This window comes from Gorilla gorilla, chromosome 10 (assembly GCF_029281585.2).
Source record: "Gorilla gorilla gorilla isolate KB3781 chromosome 10, NHGRI_mGorGor1-v2.1_pri, whole genome shotgun sequence".
Taxonomy (NCBI): Eukaryota; Metazoa; Chordata; class Mammalia; order Primates; family Hominidae; genus Gorilla; species Gorilla gorilla.
Window position 1 is genome coordinate 127,201,566 of NC_073234.2, and position 16,930 is coordinate 127,218,495.

Genomic DNA, 16,930 nt, shown 5'->3' on the forward strand with positions numbered 1-16,930 from the left:
CAATGCCCAGGACAGTCCCACAACAAAGAATTTTCCAGCCCCAAATGTCAGCAGTGCCAAGGCTGAAAAACTCCCTCTGCAAGGACACCCCAGAGAGAGCAGCCTGGTACATCTCAGTTGGGGCCACATGCTTTCCTGAATCTTGGCATTCTGCTTTTGTGCTGATGAAATAACTTCTGGGGCTTGCAAAACACATGTCATGTAGACTGTGTTTGTATAGATCTGGGGGAGGGAAGCTGCAATGCCTGGGCTTGCATAGATTGGCAACCCCCTAGCTAGCTTTCTTCCAGGGTCACAAACCCATGTTCAAACCCAGGTCACTAGCCAGGTGCTAATGGCTCGAGCCTGTAATCCCAGCACTTTGGGAGGCCAAGGCAGGAGGATCACTTGAGCTCAGGAGTTTGAGAGCAGCCTGGGCAATATAGGGAGACCCACATCTCTACAAAAAATTTAAAAACATTAGCCAGGCATGTTGACATGTGCCTGTAGTCTCAGCTACTCAGGAGGCTAAGGTGGGAGGATCACTTGAGCCCAGGAGGTCAAGGCTACAGTGAGTTATGATCGTGCCACTGCACTCCAGTCTGGGCAACTGAGCAAGACCCTGTTTCTTTCTTTTTCTTTTTTTCTTTTCTTTTTTTCTTTTTTTTGAGACAGAGTCTCGCTCTGTTGCCCAGGCTGGAGTACAGTGGCGTGATCTCGGCTCACTGCAACCTCTGCCTCCCAGGTTTAAGCCATTCTTCTGCCTCAGCCTCCCGAGGTGCTGGGATTACAGGCACCCACCACCACGCCCAGCTAATTTTTTGTATTTTTAGTAGAGACGGGGTTTCACCACCTTGGCCAGGCTGGTCTCGAACTCCTGACCTCGTGATCTGCTCACCTAGGCCTCCCAAAGTGCTGGGATTACAAGTGTGAGCCACCACACCCAGCAAGACCCTGTTTCTTAAAAAAAACAAAGATGGTCAGGCATGGTGGCAGGTGCCTGTAATCCCAGCTACTCGGGAGGCTGAGGTAGAGAATCGCTTGAACCTGGGGGGCCGAGGTTGCAGTGAGCCCAGATCACAGCACTGCACTCCATCCTGGGTGACAGAGCGAGATGCTGTCTCAAAAAAAAAAAAAAAAAGAAAGAAAAGAAAGAAAGAAAAAAAGTCTAATTCCTGGGCATGAGCCCCAGAGAGTGGGATTGAGTAGATTGGAAATGGACTCCTGGGATCTGGTGTTTTTTACAAGAACCCCAGGCGATTCTGAGGCTTAGGGGTTAGCTACCTAGAGTAGATTTTCGTGACCTTTGCAGTCACTTGTCTTTCTCTGAATAAGCCAAAAGCAAAGGCAGTTTTCAGAAAGACTCAGCTGGACCAGTCTGAGTCTTCTCTTTCTGCCGGGGTTTGCAGGGGTCCCTGACAATCATTGATTCCAGCTTGAACGTTTCTTTGTTTGAAGGTATTATGCCGGCTGGGCTGATAAGTACCATGGGAAAACCATTCCCATTGACGGAGACTTCTTCAGCTACACACGCCATGAACCTGTGGGGGTGTGCGGGCAGATCATTCCGGTAAGTCCAGCCTCCCTGGAGTTTCTTCAGAGTGCCCTGAGATTTGGCAGTCTGCCAGGCTCATTGCAGAGGTTCTGGGGGTGGTGTCGGAAGGCAGCCTGGGTGGCAGGTAAGAAGATGGGCTCTGACAAAGCCAATCCGGTTTGAGTCTCAGCCCTGCCACTCGTGAATTCTGTAACCTTGGGCAAGTCACTTATCCCCCAAGCCTCAGTTTCCCCATCTGAAAAGTGGAAATGAACATAGTGCCTGTCTTAGGGAGGTAATTAGGGCTTAGCATGGTGTCACAGACATAAAAGCACGGATAAATGTGAGTCTGTCATCCTTGTGCACCGCCTGCCTCGTCCATCCATCTTAAAACCACGATGGATGGAGTTAGGGGAGGACATGCAGGGTTCAGAGAACTCGGTGCTGCTTCTGCCCTCTGGGGTTGCCACCTTTTGCTGCCCAGTGTAGTTCTCTGAGGAAGCTTGGATTTCGAAGGCTGCTGTTGTTTGTTGCAGTGGAATTTCCCGCTCCTGATGCAAGCATGGAAGCTGGGCCCAGCCTTGGCGACTGGAAACGTGGTTGTGATGAAGGTAGCTGAGCAGACACCCCTCACCGCCCTCTATGTGGCCAACCTGATCAAGGAGGTGCGTGGCTTGTCCAGGTCTTAACCTCTAAATGCCCTTGTTGAGGCTTGTTCTAAAGGAGTTCTGAGAAGGGTCTCAGGGGTCCCTAAACAGGGAGGCATGTTTGTGGAGCCCCCATCATCTTGTGAACCAGAGTGGCTCCCTCTTAGCTTTTTTCCACATTGGACTTCACTGCAAGATCCCCTTTGAAGAATTAAAAATATTGCTCCAGGCCAGGCTTGGTGGCTCACGCCTGCAATCCCAGCACTTTGGGTGGCCAAAGCAGGAGGATTGCTTGAGTTCAGGAGTTTGAGACCAGCCTGAGCAACATAGCAAGACCCCCATCTCTACAAAAAATTAAAAATCAGCTGGGTGGCATGCACCTGTAGTCTCAACTACTTGGGAGGTTAAGGCAGGAGGATCACTTGAGCCGAGGAGTTTGAGGCTGCAGTGAGCTGTGATCACACCACTGCACTCCAGCCTGGGTGCCAGAGAGAGACTAGGTCTCAAAAAACAAACAAAAACCCACTATTGTTCTAAGTGAATGCTGTCAGGGGAGGGGCAAAGACACAGGGAACCCCAGCGAACAGACTCCTTCTCCGTCCCATTTAGAATTCCCATGTAGTGCCCCATACAACTAGCTTCTGACCACATGTGTCCTTGGCAGACTGTCCCACCCTCTCTGAGAAAGGATGTGTCTTCCCCTGGTCGAGCCCTTCAGAATAGGAGGGTGACTCCCAATGTCCCCTGGCTGTTTGCTCACAGGCCGGCTTTCCCCCTGGTGTGGTCAACATTGTGCCTGGATTTGGCCCCACGGCTGGGGCCGCCATTGCCTCCCACGAGGATGTGGACAAAGTGGCATTCACAGGCTCCACTGAGGTAAGGTGACCCTGGCCTCAAGCTTGCAGCCTCCTTGGCCCAAGCTCCCCCTGTCCTCAGTGGACAACATGCTCAAGGTGAGCTCCCGGCTGTCAAGCGGAGGTCTCTTCCTCCAGGACGACCCTGTAGGTACCAGGAGGGGTGGGGCAGGGTTGAGCCCTTCGTGGTCTGGTTGCCACACTAGCTGCCCTTGGGAGGGGCCGGTGTCCCATGTGGACTAAGGAAGCCAGGCCTGGCCAGACTCCACACAGCCCAGAGCTGATCGCTTGCCCCACATCAAAGCACCTTGGCCAGGTCAGACTCCTTGACCAGGACTGCCATTGTGGTTAAAAATTAGCCTTGTGTGGTGGTGTGTGCGTGTGGCCCCAGCTACTCGGAAGGCCGAGGCAGGAGGGTTGCCAGAGCCTGAGAGGTCAAGGCTGCAGTGAGCTGAGATCACGCCACTGCACTCCAGCCTAGGTGACAGAGCGAGACCCTGTCCAAAAGAAAAAAAAAAGTGAACGTCTATTTGGTGAAATTCTCTAGGTCTCTCGTGGTCCAGTTGCTCGCTCAAGCTGTGGGGGACTCTGTTCTGTGTCTATAGAGTGCTGGACTCTTTCTCCCTGCACTGAGAGCTTGTTCCTGTCTTTCTGTCCCCACAGATTGGCCGCGTAATCCAGGTTGCTGCTGGGAGCAGCAACCTCAAGAGAGTGACCCTGGAGCTGGGGGGGAAGAGCCCCAACATCATCATGTCAGATGCCGATAGTGAGTTTCCAGCTGGAGAAGGCCTGGCCTTGAAGGCAGCCCTGGCCGCCTGTGTTGTGGCTCCAGCCGATCCTGTCACCCCCCCAGTGCCCAATGGCGTTGGTTGCTGTCCCTCGGGCCTCAGGATAAGATGCCAGCGCAGGGCCTGCATGGCCTGGCCTTGGCCTGTCCCCAGCCTCTCCCTGGCTGCTCTCTGCATCATCAGGCTAGGCCATGCCCCTGCTATCTGACTCATCCACTTGCCGCCATCACGCCCTTTGTCCTGGTTGGCAGTGGGCTCCCAGATCGCCCCTCTTCTCCCTGTATCTGTCTCTGGCACCCAGCAGGCATCAACCCTGACAGTGGTGGGAACAGGCTCCATTGGGCAGGCGGCCACCAGGGCCAGGGTCCTCCTCCTCACTGTCACCTTTCTGTCTCCTGCCCACTTCCCGCAGTGGATTGGGCCGTGGAACAGGCCCACTTCGCCCTGTTCTTCAACCAGGGCCAGTGCTGCTGTGCCGGCTCCCGGACCTTCGTGCAGGAGGACATCTATGATGAGTTTGTGGAGCGGAGCGTTGCCCGGGCCAAGTCTCGGGTGGTCGGGAACCCCTTTGATAGCAAGACCGAGCAGGGGCCGCAGGTGAGCCAGGCAGTGCAGCAGGGTCTGGGTGTCCAGAGCCAGCATGAGAAGCAGAGAGGGCATCGGGCTCAGATCAGCTGGGACTGGGTTCAGGTCTCAGCTCTACCACACAGCAGCTGTGTGCCTTTGGGAAGCTATGTTCCCTCCCTCAGCCTTCATTTCCCCATCCCGAGCCGTGCCCTGCCTCATTCACAGGGTGGCTGTGATGTAGAAATTAATCCTGGGAAGCACTTTGTAAATTGCATATATGTAACAAATACCAGGAGTGTCTGCAAAAGGGAGTGTGTGTTTCCAAGACCTTGGTCATCAGTAGAAGTGTATCCAGAAGATACACAGCTCTGTGAACCTTCGTGTCTGAGAGCCATGGTATGGCTAGTGTAGGGACTTTATTTCACTTCATGTTTTGAGCTGTTTGATTTTATTTATTTATTTATTTACCTATTTATATTTTAGAGACAAGGTCTCTCTTTGTTGCCCAGGCTGGAGTGTAGTGGTGCAATCATACCTCACCTCAGCCTTGAATTCCTGGGCTCAAGGAGTCCTCCTGCTTTGGCCTCTCAAAGTGCTGGGATTACAGACATGAACCACCACACCTGGCCTGGATTTTACTTTTGAGCAGTTGTAGGTTTATAGAAAAATAGAGCTGAACGTACAGAGGGTGCCCATATATTCCTTTGCACCTCCCTGTTCCACCAGTTTCCCCTTTATTCACATCCTGCATGAGTGTGGTTCATCTGTTAGTACTGATGAGCCAATACTGGTACCTTATTATTCACTTAGGTCTGTAGTGTATTTTCGGGTTTTTTTTTTTTTTTTTTTTTTTGGAGACAGAGTTTTGTTCTGTCTCCCAGGCTGCAGTGCAGTGGCACGATCTCGACTCATGCCTCCCGTGTTCAAGCAATTCTTGTGCCTCAGCCTCCTGAGTAGCTGGGACTACAGGTGCGCACCACCACGCCTGGCTAATTTTTTGTATTTTAGTAGAGACAGGGTTTCACTCTGTTGCCCAGGCTGGTCTCGAACTCCTGAGCTCAGGCAATCTGCCATCAGGCACCCAGCCTCGGGGTCATTTTTTGTGTTGTACTTACTATGGGCCTAGACAAATGTATCATAATGTGTATGATACCATCATTCTAGTATCATATAAATATATTTGTGCCCTGAAACCCCCGTCCTCCACCTATTCTTCCCTCTTTTCCTCCCCTGAGCCCTGGCAGGCAACCACTGATTTTTTTTTTTTTTTTTTTTTTTTTGAGACAGAGTCTCGCTCTGTCACCAGGCTGGAGTGCAGTGGCGTGATCTCGGCTCGCTGCAACCTGTACCTCCTGGGCTCAAGTGATTCTCCTGCCCCAGCCTCCTGAGTAGCTGGGACTTACAGGTGCATGCCACCATGCCCAGCTAATTTTTGTATTTTTAGTAGAGACAGGGTTTCACCATGTTGGCCAGGATGGTCTCGATCTCCTGACCTCGTGATCCACCTACCTCAGCCTTCCAAAGTGCTGGGATTACAGGCGTGAGCCATTGTGCCTGGCCGATCTTTTTATTGTCTCTATAGTTTTGCCTTTTCCAGATTGTCTTATACGAATCATACAGTAGGTAGCCTTCTCAGACTGGCTTCTTTCTTTTAGCAGTTTGCATTTCTGATTCCTCAGTGGGGAGCCACAGCCATGTCTGAGGATGGACTGGCCTTGCCATGGGACAGGGTTATGTGCCCAACATCCTCCTCTTTGATTTTTTTTAGAGACAGGGTCTTGTTCTGTTGCCCAGGCTGGAATGCAGTGGTGTGATCATGGCTCACTGCAGGCTTAACCTCCTGGCCTCAAGTGATCCTCCTGCTTCAGCCTCCCAAGTAGGTGGGACTACAGGCACACGTCACCACACCTGGCTAATATTCGTATTTTGTATAGAGATGAGGTCTTGCTATGTTACCCAGGCTGGTCTTGAATTGCTGGGCTCAAGCAATCCTCCCACCTCAGCCTCCCAAAGTCCTGGGATTGCAGGTGTGAGCCACTGTGCCTGGCCTCCAACATCTCTATCTTTAATAGCTTTATTGAGATATAATTCACGTAGCATAAAATGCACCATTTTAGTGTACGATTCAGTGATTTTTAGTATATTCACAACTTTGTGCAACCATCACCACTAATTCTATAATATTGTCATCGCCTCCCCTAAATATCCTGTACCCATTAGCAGTCACTCCCCATTCCTCCCCCTACCAGGCCCAGGCAACCACCAATCTATGTTCTGCCTATAGATTTATCTATTTTGGACATTTTATACAAATGGAATCCTACACTACATGGTTCTTTGTGTCTGGCTTCTTCCAAGTAGCCATGTTTTAAAGGTTCATCCATGTTGTAACAAGAATGTATCAGAACGTAAAAGGCCAAGTAATATTCCATTGTGTGGATAGACCACATTTTGATTTTTCCATTAATCTGTTGACAGACTCTTGATTGTTTCCACCTTTTGGTTACTGTGAATAGTGCAGCTAGGGGCACTAACATTTCTTTCTTTCTTTTGAGACCGTCTCGCTCTGTCACCCAGGCTGGAGTGCAGTGGCATCATCTCAGCTCACTGCAACCTCCACCTCCTAGGTTCAAACAATTCTCCTGTCTCAGCCTCCTGAGTAGGTGGGACTTCAAGTGCACGCCACCACGCCCTGCTAATTTTTGTATTTTTAGTAGAGACAGGGTTTCACCAAGATGGTCAGGCTGGTCTTGAACTCCTGACCTCAGGTGATCCACCTGCCTCAGCCTCCCAAAGTGCTGAGATTACAGGTGTGAGCCACCGCACCTGTCCTAACATTTCTTTTCTTTTTTTTTTTTTTTTTTTGAGACAGAGTCTTGCTCTGTCTCCAGGCTGGAGTACAGTGGCATGATCTTGGCTCACTGCAACCTCCGTCTCCCAGGTTTGAATGATTCTCCTGCCTCAGTCTCCCGAGTAGCTGAGATTACAGGCGCCCACCACCATGCCCAGCTAATTTTTTGTATCTTTAGTAGAGACAGGGTTTCACCATGTTGGCCAGGCTGGTCTTGAACTCCTGACCTTGTGATCTGCCCACCTCAGCCTCCCAAAGTGCTGCTGAGATTACAGGCATGAGCCACTGCACCCGTCCTAACATTTCTTTTTGTCTCATTTCTCTTTGTGGCTAATTATTAAGATAATATAAACTTGCATTAATAAATTTAATGAGAAAGTGTTTAGGCTATGTGTGGCAACTCACATCTGTAACCCCAACACTTTGGGAGGCTGAGGCAGGAGAATCTCTTGAGCCCAGGATTTCGAGATCAGCCTGGGCACTACAGCAAGACCTCATCTCTACTAAAAAAAAAAAAAAAAAAAAATGCAAATCATGACCAGCCTGGCCAACATGGTGAAACCTCATCTCTACTAAAAATACAAAAACTATTCAGGCGTGGTGGTGGGTGCCTATAATCCCAGCTACTCGGGAGGCTGAGGCAGGAGAATCACTTGAACCCGGGAGGCGCAGGTTGTGGGGAGCCAAAATCGTGCCACTGCACTGCAGCCTGGGTGACAGAGTGAGACTCCGCCTCAAAAAATAAATAATTTTTTTTTAAAAAAAAAGCAAAAAAAAATTAGCCAGATGTAGTGATGCATGCCTATACTCTCAGCTACTTGGGAGGCTGAGGTGGGAGCCCAGGAGGTCAAGGCTGCAGTGAGCAGTGATCACACCACTGCACTGCTGCCTGAGTGGCAGAGTGAGACCCTGACTCTTTTTTAAAAAAGGTATTTAATGTAAAAAATAAGACTTTGTTGCATTTCTTTTATTCTCCATTGGTAACCACTCATGCACACACAGTTATGTTGTTGTATGTTTATTTTTTAAAAAATAGGCTGGGTGTGGTGGCTAACCCCTGTAGTCCTAACACTTGGGAGGGAGGCCAAGGTGAGTCAATTACTTGAGCCCAGGAGTTAGATACTAGCCTGGGCAACATAGCAAAACCCCGTCCCTACTAAAAATATAAAAATTACCCAGGTGTGGTGGCACACACCTGTGGTCCCAGCTACTCGGGAGACTGAGATGAGAAGATACCTGAGCTCAGGGAGGTTGAAGTTGCAGTGAGCCGTGATTGTGCCACTGCTCTTCAGACTGGGCAATAAAGTGAGACCCTGTCGCCCTTCTCCCCTACCCCATAAAGGAGTATATAGTGCATATTGTTCTACAAGCTTTCCTTCTTTTTTTTTTTTTTTTTGAGACGAAGTCTCTGTTGCCAGAGCTGGAGTGCAATAGCACGATCTTGGCTTACTGCAATCTCCACCTCCCTGGTTCAAGCGATTCTCCTGCCTCAGCATGTGCCACCATGCCCAGCTAATTTTTGTATTTTTAGTAGAGACGGGGGTTTCACTATGTTGGCCAGGCTGGTCTTGAACTCCTGACCTCATGATCCGCCTGCCTCGGCCTCCCGAAGTGCGGAGATTACAGGCATGAGCCACTGCACCCAGCCCAAGCTTTCCTTCTTTTTACAGAATATCTTGGGCCATCTTTCTGTGTCAGTTAGTTCACAGATCTATTAGTGATGACAATATACTGGATGCACTGTAATAATTTTAACCAACCCCTCTACTGATTTATACTTAGAATTGTTTCCATCTTTTGCCTTTACAAAATGCTCCCCCAGCCTGGGCTACAAGGCAAAACCCTGTCTCTACTAAAAATACAAAAATTAGCCCAGCATAGGGGTGCATGCCTATAGTCCCAGCTACTCGGGAGGCTGAGGTGGGAGGATCATTTGAGCGTGAGAGGCAGAGGTTACAGTGAGTGGAGATCGCACCACTGCACTCCAGCCTGGGTGACAGAGTGAGACCCCATCTCAAAAACAAAAACACACACACACACAAAAAATACTCCCTAGTGAATATCCTTGTTCATTTCTCTTTGTGCATATGTGGAATGAATTCCTAGAAGTTAAATAGCTGGGCCAAAGGATCTGAGTATATAATTTTTGAGCAATATTAATAAACCACTTGCTCTAAAGGCTGTACCAGTCTGTCATCCTTCTAACAGTGTATGTAACGGTCTCTTGCTATCAGTGTATTTTCTTCCTAAACTTTTTGGTAATCTTATAGTTGAAAAGTAAAGATTGATTTGATGTCCTTTTCTCCGGTAGGCTGAGGAAGTCGGGTCTTTTTTGTGTTTTCTGCTATTGGCCCTGTGTGTTTCCTCTTCTGATCTTGCTTACTTATGACCTTGGTCCATTTCCCAGCTGTCTTGTTGCCTGCATAATTCTAAGCCTGAAGCCTAGGAGAGGTCTGAATCCGATGTCTCCATAACTCTGGGTTCCTTCTCCCACAGGTGGATGAAACTCAGTTTAAGAAGATCCTCGGCTACATCAACACGGGGAAACAAGAGGGGGCGAAGCTGCTGTGTGGTGGGGGCATTGCTGCTGACCGTGGTTACTTCATCCAGCCCACTGTGTTTGGAGATGTGCTGGATGGCATGACCATCGCCAAGGAGGAGGTGAGCACTTGGGGCCAGTGCTCTGGAAACATTCTTGGCGGGAGGTGAGGTAAACAGTTCAGCCTGGCATCCTGATGCTGTCACCCATCTGCTGGCTTGGGGCCCGATCTCAAGTTATACCCAGAACCCGTGCCCATAACACGCTATTCATAGTATGTATCTGATCTTGTCCCTCCTCTTCAGCTTGTACCCTCTGTCTGGGAGATCGTCTGCATTCCTCAGCATGGCCTGCAGGCCTTGGTGTCCTGGCCCTCAGAGCCAGGAGTCTAGGAATGACATTGTCTGCTCCTTCCCATGACCTTTTTTCTTTCAGTCAGAGTCTTGCTCTATTGCCCAGGCTGGAGTGCAGTGGCATAATCATGGCTCCTTATAGCCTTGAACTCTTGGGTTCAAATGATCCTCCCACCTCAGCCTTCTGAGTAGCTGGGACTACAGGTGCTCACCACCATGCCTGGCTAATTTAAAAACAATTTTTTAGTACAGGTTGGGTGCAGTTGCTCATGCCTGTAATCCCAACACTTTGGGAGGCCAAAGTGGGTGGATCACCTGAGGTCATGAGTTCAAGACCAGCCTGGCCAACATGGCAAAGCCCTGTCTGTATTAAAAATAAGAAAAAATTAGCCCTGCGTGGTGGCGCTTGCTTGAAATCCCAGCTACTCTGGAGGCTGAGGCAGGAGAATCGCTTGAACCTGGGAGGCAGAGGTTTCAGTGAGCTGAGATCGCGCCACTGCACTCCAGCCTAGGCAACAGAGCGGGACTCTGTCTCCAATTTTAGCCACGCCTGGCTAATTTTTGTATTTTTAGTAAAGACAGGGTTTCACCATGTTGATCAGGCTAGTCTCGAACTCCTGACTTCGTGATCTGCCTGCCTCGGCCTCCCAAAGTGCTGGGATTACAGGCATGAGCCACCACGCCCGGCTTATTTTTTCTCTTCTCGTTTTGAGATGGAGTCTCACTCTGTCGCCAGGCTGGAGTGCAGTGGCGCAATCTCAGCTCACTGCAACCTCTGCCTCCCGGGTTCAAGCGATTCTCCTGCCTCAGCCCCTATTAGTAGCTGGGATTACAGGTGCCCATCACCATGCCCAGCTAATTTTTCTTATTTTTAGTAGAGATGGGGTTTCACCATGTTGGCCAGGCTGGTCTCCAACTCCTGACCTCAGGTGATCCACCTGCCTCAGCCTCCCAAAATGCTGGGATTATAGGTGTGAGCCATCGTGCCTGGCCAAAAAAAATTTTTTTTTTTGAGTAAAGACAAGTTCTCTCTGTGTTTGCCAGGCTGGACTCGAACTCCTAGTCTCAAGCAGTTCTCCCACCTTGGCCTCCCAAAGTGCTGGGATTACAGGCATGAGCCACAATGCCCAGCTGACTTAAATTCTTTGACACTAAATCTACGTGTCACGTGTGAATAACATACCTGGCAGGATTGTTTAGAAATGGGATACTGTATGTAAAGCCCGGGGCGCACAGGAGGAAGTTGGCCCCTGTTAGCTCCATTCCCTCAGTGTTCTGCTGAGCTTGATGGCTGTTGTCTTCCCCTGGAACTGTTAGAGCATGACTGGGGGCTTATCCCCCAATCTGGAATCATCTGTTCTGCTCTGAGAGAGGTCGATGGCAGGTGCCTCCGTGTTGCCGAACCCCCTACGCTGCTCTCTCACTCCAGATCTTCGGGCCAGTGATGCAGATCCTGAAGTTCAAGACCATAGAGGAGGTTGTTGGGAGAGCCAACAATTCCACGTACGGGCTGGCCGCAGCTGTCTTCACAAAGGATTTGGACAAGGCCAATTACCTGTCCCAGGCCCTCCAGGCGGGCACTGTGTGGTAAGAGCCTCCCAGCAGCCCCTCACAACCCAACAGAGATTCCTCAAAGCCAGGGCCTACTGGAATCTGGTGGTCACCATCCTGGAATTTGGGGAGCTGGGCTCAGTTTCTCCTGGGTCAGGGTGTGATGTCGATTTGAGAGGTCCTGCTACCTCACCTCCAAAGGATCAAGCTTCTCTGCGGTGCAAAGGCCCTGCACCTGAACTTGGCAGGCAGCGGAGTGGTGGGGCTCCTCCACAGCTGCCTCAGGGCAGGAGACCAGAGCAGAGGGACCCATGATTGTGACACTGATCCTAAAAGCTTAGCCTCTGCTTCACACTTAGCCCCCACTAGAATGGCTATGTTTTTATTATTTATTTATTTTTAGTTTTATTTTTTCAGACAGAAAAAAATATTCTACCCAGGCTGAAGTGCTGTGGGGTGCGATTATAACTCACTGCAGCCTTGAACTCCTGGGCTCAAGCAATCCTCCCACCTCTGCCTCCCGAGTAGCTGGGACCACAGGTGTGTACCACCACACCTGGACAATTAAAAAAAATTTTTATTTTTTGTAGAGATGAGATCTCGCCATGTTGCCCGGGCTGGGCTATATGTATATATTTTTTAAAGTATTGATAAGGATGTGGAGAAATCGGAACCCTCCTATGTTGCTGATGGGAATGGAAAATGGCACACTCATTGTGGAAAATAATTTGGGAGCTCCTCAAAAAGTTAAACATGAAGCCCCCATATGACCCAGCAATTCCACTCCTAGGTATTTATCCAAGAGAAAGAAAATGTGCTCCCACATAAAAACGTGTATATGAATCTTCACAGCAGCATTATTTGTAACAACCAAAAGGTGAACACAACCCAAATGTCCGTCAGTAGATGAATGGATGCAGAATGTGATCTGTCCCTGCAATGAAATGTGGCTCAGCCACAGAAAGGAATGAAGTACTGTATGAGTCTGTTCTCACACTGCTGGTAAAGACATTGCAGAGACCGGGTAATTTATAAAGGAAAGAGGTTTAATGGACTCACACAGTTCCACGTGGCTGGGGAGGCCTCACAATCATGGTGAAAGGTGAAAAGCATGTCTCACGTGGTGGCAGACAAGAGAAGAGAACTTGTGCAGGGAAACTCCCCTTTATAAAACCATCAGATCTTGTGAGCCTTACTCACTGTCACAAGAATAGCGTGGGAAAGACCTGGCCCCATGATTCAATTACCTCCCATAACACGTGGGAATTGTGGGAGCTACAATTCAAGATGAGATTTGGGTGGGGACACAGCCAAGCCATATCAGTAGCCATGCATGCAATAGCATGGATTAATCTTGAACATAACATTGAGTGAAAGAACCCAGACTGTCTGGGTGCGGTGGCTCACGCCTATAATCCCAGCACTTTGGGAAGCCGAGGTGGGTAGGTCACTTGAGGTCAGGAGTTTGAGACCAGCCTGGCCAACATGGTGAAACCTTATCTCTACTAAAAACACAAAACTTAGCTGGCTGTGGTGGCAGGTGCCTGTAGTCCCAGCTACTCGGGAGGCTGAGGCAGGAGAATCGCTTGAACCTGGGAGGTGGAGATTGCAGTGAGTGGAGATCATGCCACTGCACTCCAGCCTGAGCGATAGAGTGAGACTCCAAAAAAAAAAAAAACCCAGGCACAAAAGGCCACATGCTGTGTGATTCCATTTACAGTATTATAAATATCTAGAATAGGCGAATCCATAGAGACAGAAAGTACGTTAGTGGTTGCCAGGGGCTGGGGGAGGGAGGAATGGAGAGTGCCTGCCTCCTGGGCATAGGGCTTCTTTCAGTGTGATAGAAATGTTCTGCAATTAGACAGTGGTGATGGCCACACAACACTGTGAATATGCTGTCAACCAGTGATTGTACACTTTAAAATGGTGAATTTTAGGCTGGGTGCAGTGGCTCACCCCTGTAATCCCAGCACTTTGGGAGGCCAAGGTAGACGGATCACGAGATCAGGAGATCGAGACCATCTTGGCCAACGTGGTGAAACCCCGTCTCTACTAAAAATACAAAAATTAGGCCTGGGCGTGGTGGCTCACACCTGTAATCCCAGCACTTTGGGAGTCCGAAGTAGGTGGAACATGATGTCAGGAGTTCAAGAGCAGCCTGACCAACATGGTGAAACCCCGTTTCTACTAAAAATACACAAATTAGACGGGTGTGGTGGCATGCACCTGTAATCCCAGCTACTTGGGAGGATGAGGCAGGAGAATCGCTTGAACCCGGGAGGCAGAGGTTGCAGTGAGTTGAGATCATGCCATTGCACTCCAGCCTGGGTGACAGAGCAAGACTCTGTCTCAAAAAAAAAAAAAAAAAATTAGCCGGGTGCAGCGGTAGGCACCTGTAATCCCAGCTACTCAGGAGGCTGAGGCAGGAGAATCACTTGAACCTTAGAGGCAGAAGTTGCAGTGAGCCGAGATCGCACCACTGCACTCCAGCTTGGCAACAGAGTGAGACTCTGTCTCAAAAAAAGAAAAGAAAAAGGGCAGGGCACTGTGGTTCACGCCTGTAATCCCAGCACGTTGGGAGGTCAAGGCGGGCGGATCATGAGGTCAGGAGATCAAGACCATCCTGGCTAACACAGTGAAACCCCGTTTCTACTAAAAATACAAAAATTTAGCCGGGTGTGGTGGCGGGCACCTGTAGTCCCAGCTACTCGGGAGGCTGAGGCAGGAGAATCGCTTGAACCTGGGAGGTGGAGATTGCAGTGAGTGGAGATCATGCCACTGCACTCCAGCCTGAGCGATAGAGTGAGACTCCAAAAAAAAAAAAAACCCAGGCACAAAAGGCCACATGCTGTGTGATTCCATTTACAGTATTATAAATATCTAGAATAGGCGAATCCATAGAGACAGAAAGTACGTTAGTGGTTGCCAGGGGCTGGGGGAGGGAGGAATGGAGAGTGCCTGCCTCCTGGGCATAGGGCTTCTTTCAGTGTGATAGAAATGTTCTGCAATTAGACAGTGGTGATGGCCACACAACACTGTGAATATGCTGTCAACCAGTGATTGTACACTTTAAAATGGTGAATTTTAGGCTGGGTGCAGTGGCTCACCCCTGTAATCCCAGCACTTTGGGAGGCCAAGGTAGACGGATCACGAGATCAGGAGATCGAGACCATCTTGGCCAACGTGGTGAAACCCCGTCTCTACTAAAAATACAAAAATTAGGCCTGGGCGTGGTGGCTCACACCTGTAATCCCAGCACTTTGGGAGTCCGAAGTAGGTGGAACATGATGTCAGGAGTTCAAGAGCAGCCTGACCAACATGGTGAAACCCCGTTTCTACTAAAAATACACAAATTAGACGGGTGTGGTGGCATGCACCTGTAATCCCAGCTACTTGGGAGGATGAGGCAGGAGAATCGCTTGAACCCGGGAGGCAGAGGTTGCAGTGAGTTGAGATCATGCCATTGCACTCCAGCCTGGGTGACAGAGCAAGACTCTGTCTCAAAAAAAAAAAAAAAAAATTAGCCGGGTGCAGCGGTAGGCACCTGTAATCCCAGCTACTCAGGAGGCTGAGGCAGGAGAATCACTTGAACCTTAGAGGCAGAAGTTGCAGTGAGCCGAGATCGCACCACTGCACTCCAGCTTGGCAACAGAGTGAGACTCTGTCTCAAAAAAAGAAAAGAAAAAGGGCAGGGCACTGTGGTTCACGCCTGTAATCCCAGCACGTTGGGAGGTCAAGGCGGGCGGATCATGAGGTCAGGAGATCAAGACCATCCTGGCTAACACAGTGAAACCCCGTTTCTACTAAAAATACAAAAATTTAGCCGGGTGTGGTGGCGGGCACCTGTAGTCCCAGCTACTCGGGAGGCTGAGGCAGGAGAATCGCTTGAACCTGGGAGGCGGAGCTTGCGGTGAGCCGAGATCGCACCACTGCACTCCAGCCAGGGCGACAGAGCGAGACTCTGTCTCAAAAAAAAAAAAAAAAGAAAAGAAAATGTAAAATAGGCCGAGCGTGGTGGCTCACACCTGTAATCCCAGCATTTTGGGAGGCCAAGGCAGGCATATCACGAAGTCAAGAGTTTGAGACCAGCCTGACCAACATGGTGAAACCCTGTCTCTACTAAAAATAGAAAAATTAGCTGGGCATGGTAGCACGCACCTGTAATCCCAGCTACTCAGGAGGCTGGAGATTCGCTTGAACCTGGGAGGCGGAGGTTGCAGTGAGCTGAGATCTCACCACTGCACTCCAGCCTGGGCAACAGAGCGAAACTCCATCTCAAAAAATAATAATAATAAATAAAAATAAATAAATAAATAAATGGTAAATTTCAAATTCAAATAAAATTTAATAATTTTTTTAAATTGCAAAAAAAAAAAAAATGAAAGAAAAGAAAAGAAAGCCATCCAGGTGCAGTGGCTCATACCAGTAATCCCAGTGCTTTGGGAGCCTGAGGCAGGAGAATTACTTGAGGCCAGGAGTTCGAGACCAGCCTGGGCAACATAGTGAGACCCCATCTCTACAAAAAATAAAAGATAAAAAAATTAGCCAGGCATAGTGGCACATACTTGTTATCTTAACTACTTGGGAGGCTGAGGCAGGAGGGTCACTGGAGGCCAGGAGTTGGAGACCAGCCTGGGTAACATAGTCAGACCCCATCTCTTAAAAAAAAATTTATTGCCAGGCGTGGTTGCACATGCCTGTAGTCCAGCTACTCAGGAAGCTGAGGCAGGAGAATCTCTTGAACCCCAGATGTGGAGGTTGCAGCAAGCCAAGATCATGCCATGGCAACTCCAGCCTGGGCAACAGAGAAAGATTCTATCTCAAAAAAAAAAACATTTTTTTTTAAGTTAAAAATAAAATAAAGACTTTGGGGCAATACAGGGGGTCCTGGGAATGTAACCCATAACCCCCAAGAGTGATTTCTGCAATCTCATTTCAAATTACAGGGTCAACTGCTATGATGTGTTTGGAGCCCAGTCACCCTTTGGTGGCTACAAGATGTCGGGGAGTGGCCGGGAGCTGGGCGAGTACGGCCTGCAGGCATACACTGAAGTGAAAACTGTGAGTGTGGGACCTGCTGGGGGCTCAGGGCCTGTTGGGGGTTCAGGGTCTGCTGTGGCTCAGAGCCTGCTGGGGGCTCAGGGCCTGTTGGGGGTTCAGGGTCTGCTGTGGCTCAGAGCCTGCTGGGGGATCGGGGTCTGTTGGGGGCTCGGGGCCTGCCGGAGGTTCAGGACCTGCCGGGGACTCAGGGCCTGCTGCAAGTT

The 16,930-nt window shown here is 49.6% G+C and overlaps 1 protein-coding gene across 1 annotated transcript in view; it reads left to right on the plus strand.

Moving 5' to 3' along the window:
- Nucleotides 1-16,930, plus strand: part of ALDH2 (aldehyde dehydrogenase 2 family member) — a 44,525-nt gene that overhangs the window by 21,723 nt on the left and 5,872 nt on the right. Inside the window, exons 5-12 of the mRNA XM_055359125.2 lie at nt 1,438-1,549; nt 2,050-2,178; nt 2,923-3,036; nt 3,678-3,780; nt 4,215-4,399; nt 9,717-9,881; nt 11,542-11,699; nt 16,613-16,727. Coding sequence (XP_055215100.1) covers nt 1,438-1,549; nt 2,050-2,178; nt 2,923-3,036; nt 3,678-3,780; nt 4,215-4,399; nt 9,717-9,881; nt 11,542-11,699; nt 16,613-16,727 — 1,081 coding nt within the window. The remainder of the gene's footprint in view (nt 1-1,437; nt 1,550-2,049; nt 2,179-2,922; nt 3,037-3,677; nt 3,781-4,214; nt 4,400-9,716; nt 9,882-11,541; nt 11,700-16,612; nt 16,728-16,930) is intronic.